The sequence below is a fragment of the Cryptosporidium bovis genome (genome assembly GCF_009768925.1).
Source record: "Cryptosporidium bovis isolate 45015 chromosome Unknown contig_30, whole genome shotgun sequence".
Classification (NCBI taxonomy): Eukaryota; Apicomplexa; class Conoidasida; order Eucoccidiorida; family Cryptosporidiidae; genus Cryptosporidium; species Cryptosporidium bovis.
Window position 1 is genome coordinate 89,415 of NW_027125049.1, and position 13,325 is coordinate 102,739.

Genomic DNA, 13,325 nt, shown 5'->3' on the forward strand with positions numbered 1-13,325 from the left:
ATTGGTTACTGTGGGGTTTGGCGCTAGATTTCGAGACATTAAAATAGTATTCGTTCGAGTTGTGAAAAATGGACTTAAATTAGATTAAGGCTTTCATAAAACCCACTGTCATACCAGAGCTTAACATTCAAAGATAGCAGTTCACGTTTATGCATTGTTATCATATTCTTTAACTGTTATCTCCTTGCTTTTATTTAATATCATATTATTTTTTAAAAATGCACGCGTCTCGTCTCAAGTCATCGCTCGACAAGATACAAGGTGCATTTTGGAAGGCATATGCGTAACAACATGAAATGAAATCGATATTACGATTATTTGCGACGATAAAGTGCATAAGAGGGATAGGTGAATGTGCTATAAAAGTTTTTTTACCTTCCACGAGATAATTACAAATTTAATTTTCCTATAAAAAAATAGTTGTTTTGGGAATTAATATTGTACAGGATATTAATTTGGAGACTAAGCGTGATTTGCATTATATAACCGTAAACAGGAGTGAATTTGGTATTTCCGGACTTAATTTTATATAGAAGTTCAAGCTTGTGTATATGTAAACAGCAAATAAAGGTATAAATATAAGAAAATGGTTGGTAATACAATACTGGTACCACCAAGATCAGCATTTAGATCCAGGGAGGAATTATGTGCCTTTGTATCATATAAAATGAGAAGAGCGACTGAGATGTTTACATTCAAGTGTTCGCTCTACCAAAGAGAACTTAAATTGTATTTGCCTGAACCCGTTCCGAAGCACAGAAGATGGATAGATACATTTGATTCCGAGAGTATAGTTACGATACCTATAAGCAAAATAGAAAAAGACGAAATCGAATTGTTTAGGAGGTATTACCCAGAGGATATGGACCTGGATTCAATGTTTCCAGGTGATCTTTTACAAAGATCATTTAAGAAAAGAATATCTAGTTTACTTACTTCATTGGTAAACAAAATAGTGTTTTTGCTTGTACTTAAACATGATACGTGGTATGTCCACCAAGAAGCCAGAGATGGATTAAGGGAGTATTTGGTGAATAATATTTGGCCTAAACAACCTAAAATGAGGTTGTTATATAGAGATCACGTAACGACGTTTGTTGATACTAGAATAAGACATTTTAGAGATTCAGTCGGTAGGTACTTTAGAGATTTGCAAGCCAATAGCAAAAATTCTGAATTTGTTAATAATTTGATAGTAACTTGTGACTACAAGCAATCTGAATTGGATGATATTATAAGCAAAGCACTGTGTGAACAGAAATATTATTTTGAAAAAGAAAGTAATACTGAAATAGTTAAGTCTATAGGAAGTGGTGGAAACGATAAATTTGAAATAAGCGAGAGTAAAAGCACACCAAAAAAGTGTAATTCTTCTGAAAATGAAGGCAATGATGAGATTGATAAGATTGTTATTAGAAATGTTTCTGAATACAAAAATTTGATACAAACTAATAAACTGACCACAACTGACAATTTTGAAATTAGTAAAAATGGGAATACGGAAACGGATAACTGTAGTATCTTTTCTCGTGATAGAGTTTCTAATAACATGAAAGTCATTCAAAAGTCGGATACAAGTTCAAACTTAGAGCTTGAGAAAACGGATTTGACAACATATGAAGATGATTTAGATATTATTAATAATAGCAGTTATAAGATAATAAACACCATTTTTGATAAAATGATGTCCATTGATGGAGTGAACAAAAATGATAAACAAAAAAAAAGGGATGACTGCTATAAGAATTTGGATCAAATTAAAAAAATGATAAGAAAGCATGATTTAAACAAAAAATGTCACGATCAAGAAAAGCTTCACTGCAACATTAAGTGTGATAGAATTTCCGACAAAAAGTTATTTACTGTGGATAATCAATATAAACTTGAAAAAATTAATGTTATTAATGCTGGACTTTCAACCGAAAGAACAGGAAACCCTGTCATTTTCAATTTGCAAGACAGTTTGAATGATGAAAAAGATGAGTATGGCTTTGAGAATGAGAAGGAGGAAAACGAGGAGTATTATAGAGAAGAGGAAGGAATTGACGACTATAGTGACGGTAACTTTGGTGACTATGATGATGATGACAATCATAATGGAGATGAGGAGGATGATGACTATAGTGATTGTGGTCACTGTGATGATAAAGACAGATATGATGAGCACGAAGAAAGTTTACAAAAAGACAAAAATATCAATTTAAAGAATTTGGATTTTTATGAATCAAGAAAAAGAGAAAAACAAATTATTGAGGACAAAACAAATTATAATACAAAAACAATTAATGAATTCAATGAGGATAGTAATTTAGGATACAAAGGACCATTGTTAAAGAAAAAAAGGGTTGGAATGCCAGAAAAGGCTATTAGTAACGGTAATAATGACGAAAATAATGATGAAAATAGCAGACCGTTTAATGTCTCTACTTCTTCTATTTCATCAAATATAACATTGTCAACTGACTCGGTTTTGTCAACCTCATCTTTAAGTCTGAATTCAAATTTAGGTTTACATGTTAACAACGAAACTAAAAGTGGAAGTTCACCGAAGGAATCCTCTGTATTGAACTACTGTTCATTATTTCAGCCGCTTCCCAGTTCGATATTCTCACTATATGAGCAAAATATGAAGTTGAATCAGAGTATTGCTTACGGTAATATGGATAATGTTAAGTCTAACATTGTTTACAGAAATATAAGCAATGACAATGAGAATTGCATTGAGGGCAACAATAATAACAAGTATGGAATGATTCTCAGTACAGGATATAACTTTTCAAGTGCAATCGGGAATGATAATGCAAGTGACGTAAAAAGTTCCTCCAGCGATTCAATCGACAACACATCAGGTGGGAATACCTATTACTTTAATCCTGCAAATATACTCAACAAAATTCCATTAAATGCTTGTTCAAATCATATGATAAATAGCGATCCGCTCATAAATGGTGGTATTCAACAGCTAAATCAAGGTGTTAATTTTGTTCATCCATATTACTATATTCCTAATTATAATTACCTAATTAGCTTACTAAATAATTCCCATACTAGCCCAAATATGAACCCAAATTTTAATTATAATGGTTTTGGACTTTTACCAGTATCTACATCTTTGACTTCATCCACACCATCATCTATATCTACAACTATAGCATCATCTTTAACCCCGTCTTATTTACCAAGTTATTATTCAATCTATCCCTTTAGCTCACATTTTACACAACCAAATATTTACAACTTTAATAATTATAGCAGCCTTCTAAATAGCTTTAGTGGTCACAAAGCCAACCAAAGATTCAAGTACTAGTCAAGCTTTTTTCTGAAAAAAACGCTGATACATCTGTAGAGAAAATGAAAGAAACGCAATGACGTTAAAAGTAATACGTTATAAATATATAATATTTTAGAACTAAGTGCTTTTTGTTACTTAAATCAGTAATAAAAAAATGGAGATGAACTTTAATGCTAACGAAGTGCCTGCGACTATTATCATTCCCATTATTTTTGGTGTTTATGCCAAAATCTTAACTTTGTTAAGAAATGCATTGTATTTGTATGTATAAAGTTTTGTTTCTGTACATTACTGTAAATAGCAATTACAAACATGTAATTTTAATGTACTTCTAAACTAGTGTAAAATGTCTATGCACGTAACCATTATTTACTCATTCATTTGTCTATTATGATTATGATGATTATTATTATCATCATTTAGTTTTATGAAGTTATCTATTTAAATCTAAATGACACTCTCGGAGTTGGGTATGGGTATCTAACCACAGCATTTTTTGCATGGATATCTCTTAGAAACAGAAGGTCTATAAGTTGAAATATAACTAAAGTGTGGATTTAAATGATTGTTAAATCTACTAAAATTGTTCGACCTTTGCTTTTTTCTTTTGTTGTCATCATCTTCACCACTATTACTATTATCGTCTTTTTCCTTTAAATCAGGATTTAAAAGGTACTCATTTCTCTCTTTTTCCCATCTTTCCATTTGCTTCTCTCTTATTCTTTTCATTCTCATGTCATTCATACATCTTATGTTTTCGTTTCTTTTGCGTAAGTATAAGTAGTAACAAAACCCCATAGTCACCACCAATGCAAGTACTGTTAATGATAATTTTAGTGTGTCCTCAAATAATCCCGTCCTTACTAATAATTCCTTTATTTTGTTTGTTACAGTCATTACAACGACCGAATCACCTAATTGACAAAAAAATGTTGTACTCTACAAGTTTATGAATGGATAAAAAACAAAACCTGTTAGTTTATTTGTTGTTCGCCAAGTAAGTTCCCCAAAAAACTACTTGATGTAATTTATTATGTAAATGATATCTATCTAGCTATATTGCTTAACCCGCAACTAGTTTTCCATTCTTACAGTTTAGAGATCAAAACTTGATACAAAATTATTCAAAAGTAACAAAAATAAGTGGTGATAACTAACACACTAACAAGGAATGAGAAAACAACAAAGATCTTCCGGTTTCAGCGACAGTGAGTATGGTTTTCATTGTCAATAATGCACGTTCATTAACGTGTCCAAATATGCCACTATGTTACACTATTTTTTTCCATGAATATTTTCATAACATCATTTCCAAAAAAAATACTACTCACACAGCTTTAATAAAATAATAGTCACTTTTCACATAAATAAATAGTAAAAATGAAGAAAGTAACACTAAAACTTACTACTATAAAACAACCCCGCTACTTGCCTTTAAGGCTGCTTTTTTTATTATTCGACAATATCTGTTACAACTTTTTATTCGTCTCTTATTTTAACATTTTAGATCTAATACAACTCAATGGCGCTCGCTGTCTTTTATTGCGCCACTAAAATCTTGTATACAAATTCCCGCCTGTTACGAATAGCGGGAACAGGGAAAATATGTTATAAAGAAAATAATTGTGGTAGTATTAAATAAGAAATGATGTAGGTAAAAAAAATATAATATTAAGTGAAGCAATATCATTTAAAGACAAAGCAAAATATATATATATTTAGAGGGAAAAAACGAAAAAAGAAGCAAGTCGTAGAGAAGGTGGATAATACAATTTAAACTGTTAACACTGAAAATATAGTTACATTTGTATGTAAGGTAATAATTAAAGGCGATATTTTTCAATAATTTTCAAGGAAGTAAAGTATTAATACATTGTCATATAAAAATATAGTAATTAAAAATTGATGCAGAAATTTATCGGGTTAAAGTGCCAGTAGTAATACAAAACAGTAATAAGTAATTGATCAAGTATTTGGTAGGTAAATACAGTTGTATTCACTTTTTAAAAAAACAAGGAGCGAATTTTAAAATAGAGGAAAGATGGGTATTCTAAGATCGGAGTCAATGTCCCATGGCACTTTAGTTCTCCCTAATGACAAAGCAAGAGACTATATTGACATTCTGGGAAGGGAAGTTAATCTTCAATTTGTGGATATGAACTCAATTACAATGAATCGTCAGTATAAGAAGTATATTCAGAGAATAGATGAAATGGAAAGAATACTGCGTGTATTGTATACAGAAATAGAGAAGTTACCGGATGTTAAGGTAATTAAGGGAAACTATGAGAACTTTTTGGATCATGACCATTTATATCAACTAGACAAGGTGGAAGAGTCCTTACAAAGCTTGCATACACAATTTATTAGTTTTAGAGACAATAATATGGATTTAATGCAACAAAAAAGTTCCGCTATTGAGGAGTGTGCAGTAGCTAAGGCAGCTAGTCTTTCATTTGCACCTATATCTATGTACAATGATAGCGGAAATTTGAGATCTTCTAATGAGGATTTTTATCTAACAAATGCAGTTGAAAGAGGCGAAAGTGGTTTTTTGACTGGTAATTTACATTCTTCTCCACTTGTAAACCAAAGAATAACAGACAGAATGAACAACGTCTCTGGTTTTGGAGAAATGATGTTCAGCAGTATAGCCGGTGTAGTTAAGCAGGAGGATCAAGAAAAGTTTGCCAGAGCATTATTTAGGGCAACGAGAGGTAACACATTTACACATTTTCAGCCTATATTTGAAAACATAACTGACCCTAAGACAAGCAAGGGAGTCCAAAAAGTAGTGTTTGTTATATATTTTCAAGGTGCAACAACATCTGCAGTATATGACAAGATAAGCAGAATATGTGACGCATTTAGTGTATCCATCTATCCGTGGCCATCTAGCTATGAGAATGCTATACAAAGAATTGATGAACTAAATACGTTGATACAAGATAAGGAAAAAGCACTTCAGGCATACGAACAATATATCACTTTAGAGATAGAGACCTTAATACAACCAGTGAATTCAAATAATGGTAATTCACTTATCGAAGAATGGAGGCTATTTTGCATCAAGGAGAAGTCAATTTATGCGACTTTAAACTTGTTCGAAGGTTCTGATATTACCCTTAGAGCAGATTGTTGGTATCCACTGGATGAGGAGGATAGAATCAGAAAAATACTGATTGCTGAAAGCAGTACGCAACATGTAGGAGCATTTTTACTGACAAATACATCTAGTGGTGGTGGCGCAGGTATACACATTTCTGAAGGTAATTCTCATGATGATGAGGCGAATATTTCAAATACTCCACCGACGTACATCAAAACAAATGGTTTTACGGCGGCATTTCAAGACTTTGTTAATTCTTATGGTGTTCCAAGGTATCAGGAAATAAATCCTGCATTGTTTACATTGGTTTCATTTCCATTTTTATTTGGTATTATGTATGGTGATATAGGACATGGTTCCATTGTATTTATTATTGGCTTATTGTTGGTGTTTTATCACAACAAATTAAGTAAGAGTGTGAGTGATGAGAATTTCAAAATACTTATGTCTGGACGTTATATGATCACAATGATGGGATTCTTTGCTACTTATTGTGGTTTTTTGTATAATGACTTTTTTGCTGCTGGATTAGATTTATTTGGATCCAGGTATCTTCTTTCTGATGAAAAACTTGCCGATGGAAGCCATGTTTATGTTCCAAATAATAATTCAACTTCGGTTTCATTCCCATATCCATTTGGATTTGATCCGGTATGGAAAGGTGCTGTTAACGAGATGTCATTTTTAAACAGTTTTAAGATGAAATTCTCAGTCATCATTGCTTTCCTTCAAATGACACTTGGTGTTTTATTAAAGGGATTCAATAATATCTATTTCAAAAATTATATCGACTTCTTCTTCGAATTTGTCCCACAATTAATATTTATGGTTGGTTTTATTGGTTATCTCAATTTTCTTATATTCTTTAAATGGTTAACCCCTGTTGAAGGATACAACAAACCGTCAATATTAAATGCTTTGATTGGCCTTCAAAGTTCATTGTTCGGCGCAGATATACCATTGAATGAGAGGTTTTACTTTTCTCAACCACAGGTCCAAAAGTATATTACAATTGCGTTGGTTATTTCTGTGCCATGGATGTTTTTCCCAAAACCACTGTATCTCATTTATAAAAGTAGGAAGGAAAGAAACCATTCAGGAGGAAACAAGAGTAACAGACAGATGTCCTCTTATTCATCTATTTCAAGCAAATTCTCGTCCTTGTCAAATGACTTCTCTTCTAATAAGTTTAATAAATCGAGTAATATGCTTTCAGAGGATGGCAATCAACTTATTGAAAGTGGACACGAATCTTCCAGTGGCGGCGGACACTCTGATCCAACAGAGATATTTATACATCAATTAATTGAAACAGTTGAATTTCTTATTGGTTCAATATCAAATACTGCATCTTATCTGCGATTATGGGCTCTTTCGCTTGCACATAATATGCTTGCATTGGTTGCTTTGCAATTTACTATATTAGAGGCTCTCGCGTCAAAGTCGCTTATTCTCAAGACTGTTCAGTTATTCACCTTATTCTTTCTGTTTTTCGCTTTCACTTCGTTTATTATGATTGTTATGGATTCACTGGAATGTTTCCTTCATGGCTTGCGTTTGCAATGGGTAGAATTTCAAAACAAGTTCTACAAAGGTGATGGCATTTTATTCGCCCCACTAAATCATCTAAGAATTATTCTTGAAACTGAGGAAATGCTAAATTCTTCTTAGTAAATCAAATAAAATGTCGATACAGGGTAAAGAGGAATACACACTACCAATATTGATTTCCTTTATATTATTTACTTTTGTCTAGAGAGATTCTCTTGTGGAAGGATAAGGAGCAAACTACTTGTCTTATTCCGCACTTTTTATATATTACTTAAACGGTGGTTAACACGTTAAATAAACAGACGATAGCGATATTAGTAAAATTTATACAATGAAACTTGTTCTTCCGTCTTTCTTTCTTGTTACTGGTTGGCTGTTTGTTGATTGTTTTAAGTACTTCCCCTTTTCGCTGGGTCTATTAACTGTCACAAGAGTTGCTGACACCCAATTTAGCTTGTTTATTTCAGTGTGCATTTACATGTAAAAAAAATTACCAGGTGTCGGTATATGCAATAATTGACTAGTAAGAGGCGTGTAATGAACCGGTTTATGGCGGTAAGTGGATACCTTTGGTAAATGGGTACGGCGCCAACGTTAGAAAATAGCAAAATTTAGTTTTTTGTTGACAATAATTAGATAACACTCTAATTTAAAAGGAATAAATAGTGCAAGTTAAGGTTGTGTAAGCACATAATTGATGATATTTAATTGTAGAAGGTGGAGCAAACACAATGGAGGAAGTAGACAGGAAGAAGTCGCACCGTTCTCACTTGTCTAAGAGAAAGGTATTGAAAAAGAAGCTAAAAAAGGAAAAGAATAGAGAAAAAAAAGAAAGGCATAATCCGAAGGTAAGTTTAGATTAAAAGCTCCGTAGTTATCTTGAATGTATGTTTATATTAACTGATCGATATAATTGTAACCTTCAATTAAACAGGCTTTTACATTTTCAGGAGGAGTAAAGAGTGTTCAGAGAAGGGTGCAAAGAACCTTGGACATAGCTTCAAAACGTGAAAAAGCACCTGGAATAGACAAAAGTAACGTAGAAGATGACATAACACCACCTTATGTTGTGGCAATACAAGGTCCACCTGGAGTAGGTAAGACGACACTAATACGCTCATTGGTTAAAAACTACACAAAATATACACTCAGTCAAATAAATGGCTCAATAACGTTAGTATCCTCAAAAAACCGTAGACTTACATTTATTGAGTGTCCTAATGATATGCATGGAATGATAGACATAGCTAAAGTTGCGGATTTAGTGCTATTACTTATAGATGCGAGTTTTTCATTTGAGATGGAAACATTTGAATTTTTGAATATATTGCAAGTACATGGTTTTCCAAGGGTACTGGGGGTTTTGACTCATTTAGATAGAATTGAGGATAACAAAACATTAAGAAAGACGAAAAAGAAGATGAAAAATAGATTTTGGACAGAAATATACAATGGGGCAAAGTTGTTCTACTTAAGTGGTATACACAATGGACTTTACAACAAAACTGAAATACGCAATTTATCAAGATTTATTGCAGTTCAAAAATTTGAAAATTTGTCTTGGAGAAGTTCGCATCCTTATATTGTGTCACTTAGAATTGAAGAACTAAATGACAATGACAGCAAGGATAATAATTATAATGGCGAAACAAGTGTTTATTTTTATGGATTTGTAAAGGGTGGAATAATGCGAAAGAATCAGAATATACACATTCCTGGTTTGGGCGACTACATTATAAATGATATAGATGAATTCAATGATCCATGCCCCCTTCCAGAGTCCTCAATTAAAAAGAAGGGAACAAATGCAGGGTTGAGAATTTTAAAAAGTAAAGAAAGAAACATATATGCACCTTATTGTGATGTAGGAAATGTTCAAATTGACTCAAATTCCATGTATATTCATATACCTAATAATGCCGTTAATTTTACCAGAAGGAAGGTGATTTTTAACGATGAGAGTGGTGATGATTCTGACGATGAGGAGCACGATGATGCTGACTGCTCCAAACCTGATATCAGTGAAGAAACTGATTGTGGCACCGATTCCAACAATGATATGAATGATTCAGATGCAACAATCAATTTAGAAAATACCGAGGATGATGAACACGAGGAAAGTGAAACGGATCAGGATGATGAAGATGGAGAACAAGTTCCAGAGGCGGTTAGGTACGTAAGGAAATTGCAAAAGTCGCAGTCCATAATAAACGAAAAAGTAGGTAATTTGTCACTCAAATTACTTCCATCTTCGAATTGTGATTTAGAGAATGATTATGATAGCATTGATATTGAAAATGCAAGTAGCAACAGTATTTTGAGCGATGACAATGATGATATAGACAACTATTATTATGGTTTAAAGACCAAGAATAAAGGTAATTTATTGTTTAATTGTCATGTAAACTACTCACTGAAAGACCTAATATATGGTGATAATAAAAGAATAAGAAATGAGTTTAACAAAATGATGAATCACCTTGGAAGAAACCCAAACAGCAGAAAAAAAGATTTGTTCGAGGACGAAGATGGAGCAAGGCAAGATGAAATTGATCAAGATGAATGCAGTACTGACTGCACTGATGATATTCTTGATTCTTATCGTGTAGATGATGTTTACATTTATCCCTCAAAACCAAAGAATATTAAGGAGCTGCAAATGTACTGGACAGATGAGAGATTTAGTGATTTGAAATCAAGGAAATTTATTACAGGTGGGATAGACAACAGTGATGAGGATGAAAATGAAAGTATTGAGAACGAAGTAGACGAAAACTTCGAAAATAATGATGAAATTGAAGTAGACAAATCAAGTACTTCATTAAGTAGAGGCTTAAATGAAGAAAAAGCTTTTAGAATAGGAAAGTACGTGAGAATAAGAGTAGATAATGTGGACAAAGAATGGCTAAAAAACCAAAAAGGTATAACAATATTGGGTACATTATTGCCAGGAGAGTCAACATTTGGTAATATAAATATAAGAATAAAAAAACATCGTTGGTATCCTAAAATTTTAAAATCTGACGATGTGCTAACATTTAGTATAGGTTGGAGAAGATTTCAGTCAATTCCAATATACTCTATAGAAGATAGAAATGAAACGAGATACAGAATGTTAAAGTACACACCAGAGCATATGCATTGTTACTGTACAACTTACGGTCCTATAATTCCGTGTAACTTTGGTATATTGGCAATTAGAAGTTCAGAAAGGACGAGCAATTTTAGAATAGCAGCAACAGGAGTATCGGTAGAAATGCAAGCTAAAAGTAATATTGTTAAAAAACTTAAATTAATTGGCGAGCCAAGAAAAATATACAAAAATACAGCGTTTATACAAAAAATGTTCAATAGCGATTTGGAAGTATCCAAGTTTTTAGGTGCAAAAATTCAGACAGTTAGTGGGATAAGAGGTCAGATTAAGAAGGCGATAAGTACAAATGGTTTATTTAGAGCAACATTTGAAGATAAAATACTTTTATCAGATATAGTATTTTGCAAGACTTGGATTTCAATTTCACCGCGAGAATTTTATAATCCAGTAGTTGATTTGCCTACATGGAGAAGACTCAAGACTCAGGCAGAACTTCGCAGAGAAAATAACATACCAATACCGACAAAATATGATTCAATATATGTGGAAAAACAAGACAGGCCACTTAAGAAGAGATTTAATAGTATACCGATTCCAGCTAGCTTAGAAAAAGAGTTACCATTTGCCTCCAAAACAAAGAACGATTCTAAAAAGATTAAAAACAAAAATGAAGTAGCTGTTATCAGAAGTTCATTTGACAAAAGAGTTGCAAATTTGTTCCAAAGACTTTCTACCATTCAAAAGGAAAGAAATACTCAGCGCATTGAGAAGAAGAAGATAAACAGAGACATTAAGATGAGAAGAAGAAGACCAATCGAACAAATAAGAGAAGCAAATAATGAGGAAAGGAAGAAGAGAAGATACGCACTTAGAGGAGCTAAATTGGATAAACAAAGAAGAAAGCTGATGATGAATGAATAAGTACGAGCAATATATATTACTTAGCTAATTGCAATATTGTATCGTATTCACACTGTTCTTTTTTAACTTCAATTAAGAGATTGTCAACAAAATTTTCCATATAGTTAACGTATTCTTTAATAATAGATGGAACGTATTTATTGTTAACATTGTTTACGTTTTCAGTATTATCGTATTCTTTTCTTATTTTAGTTAATGTAGGAACTTGTTTAGGATTAAAGTTTGAAATATTTAAAATATCTATGGGAATGCATAACCTTCCGGTTGAGTGATGAATACAAAAAGGCGCCTTTAACAAGTGCCCGAGATCTTTGCTTACATTAATGTCTAATCTGGGATAACTAAAAGTAAAAACTATTTCTTTCAAAGTAATCAAGTGATTGTTTTCATTCAACATATTGGAAACAAAATCCCAAAATTCAATAGACGTAAAATCACGTGTTTGTTTTATCCAATTTGACAAAATATCGTGAACATTATGATCATCAGACAAATGACTAAGCACTTTATCAATTTGTTCTTTATTACTGCTGTCGAATAGCCTTTGCCTTTCGATTATTCTTTCAAAATATTCCATACATATTTTATATGAACGATCAATAAATGGATGAACGCTTTTATTTGGATTGTTTGTTTTCAAATTCACCTTCTTTTTTCTATTTTCATTACCGGTTATTAATGTTAGATAGTCGACAATTGCACTTCTGGCTTCTGAAGGAAGTAATCTCGCTTTTGTATCACATACCCAACAGTGTACACCTCTCCTTCCAGAATAAATCCATAAAATGTGGGAAAAACCAAAATCTTCTCTCAAGGACGTATCAATCAAGCGTATTGCAACTATTATATAAAGCCAACATCTCTCACATACTGTTTTGTCCTTACAACATGTTCTTATATCGTCGTAGTCGTTCATATCAATATCAAACACCAGTTCTCTTTGTACTTGTTTAAATCCAATGGGAGATATTTCTTTTTCAGAAATTGGAATATTGTATATTGCTCCAATATCAAATTTATGAGGTGTTTTATTAATTAATTCTTGTTTTAGTTGTTCTATTCCTTTAAAGCTTTGCCACCTTAAATATATTTCATCTTCACTTACATCAGACTTTAATGTCATTGAAAATTCTCTGTTCGGCATTAAGTCTAATCTAGTTGAATACTCTGATTATTTTTACAATAGTTCAAGTTAATTTACATTTTAACTTACCTGAATTGTTATTTGCTTCAGTGTTAGAGTAGGAAAGCCATTTACCCACTATATGAAATGGATATATTTTACCTTTAAACATGTTGTTTTATTGATTTAATGTCAAAGTAAAACTGATGTGATAAAACTTACTGTAAAAAAACTT

At 32.2% G+C, this 13,325-nt stretch overlaps 5 protein-coding genes across 5 annotated transcripts; 3 read left to right on the forward strand and 2 right to left on the reverse strand.

Moving 5' to 3' along the window:
* Positions 1 to 586: 586 nt before the first annotated feature.
* Positions 587 to 3,307, forward strand: FG379_002387 (uncharacterized protein; the record flags this gene model as incomplete). Its single annotated transcript, XM_067327717.1, has 1 exon — positions 587 to 3,307. One exon carries the CDS (start codon positions 587 to 589, stop codon positions 3,305 to 3,307), a length of 2,721 nt encoding a protein of 906 aa, XP_067182123.1.
* Positions 3,308 to 3,772: 465 nt separating this feature from the next.
* FG379_002388 (uncharacterized protein) lies at positions 3,773 to 4,189 on the reverse strand (the record flags this gene model as incomplete). Its single annotated transcript, XM_067327718.1, has 1 exon — positions 3,773 to 4,189. One exon carries the CDS (start codon positions 4,187 to 4,189, stop codon positions 3,773 to 3,775), a length of 417 nt encoding a protein of 138 aa, XP_067182124.1.
* Positions 4,190 to 5,333: 1,144 nt separating this feature from the next.
* On the forward strand, positions 5,334 to 8,072 carry FG379_002389 (vacuolar proton translocating ATPase 116 kDa subunit a; the record flags this gene model as incomplete). Its single annotated transcript, XM_067327719.1, has 1 exon — positions 5,334 to 8,072. The coding sequence occupies one exon, from the start codon at positions 5,334 to 5,336 to the stop codon at positions 8,070 to 8,072; it is 2,739 nt and encodes a 912-aa protein (XP_067182125.1).
* Positions 8,073 to 8,683: 611 nt separating this feature from the next.
* FG379_002390 (BMS1 like GTpase involved in ribosome biogenesis) lies at positions 8,684 to 11,967 on the forward strand (the record flags this gene model as incomplete). Its single annotated transcript, XM_067327720.1, has 2 exons — positions 8,684 to 8,800; positions 8,887 to 11,967. 2 exons carry the CDS (start codon positions 8,684 to 8,686, stop codon positions 11,965 to 11,967), a joined length of 3,198 nt encoding a protein of 1,065 aa, XP_067182126.1.
* Positions 11,968 to 11,983: 16 nt separating this feature from the next.
* Positions 11,984 to 13,111, reverse strand: FG379_002391 (DNA primase small subunit; the record flags this gene model as incomplete). Its single annotated transcript, XM_067327721.1, has 1 exon — positions 11,984 to 13,111. The coding sequence occupies one exon, from the start codon at positions 13,109 to 13,111 to the stop codon at positions 11,984 to 11,986; it is 1,128 nt and encodes a 375-aa protein (XP_067182127.1).
* Between the last annotated feature and the right edge of the window lie 214 nt (positions 13,112 to 13,325).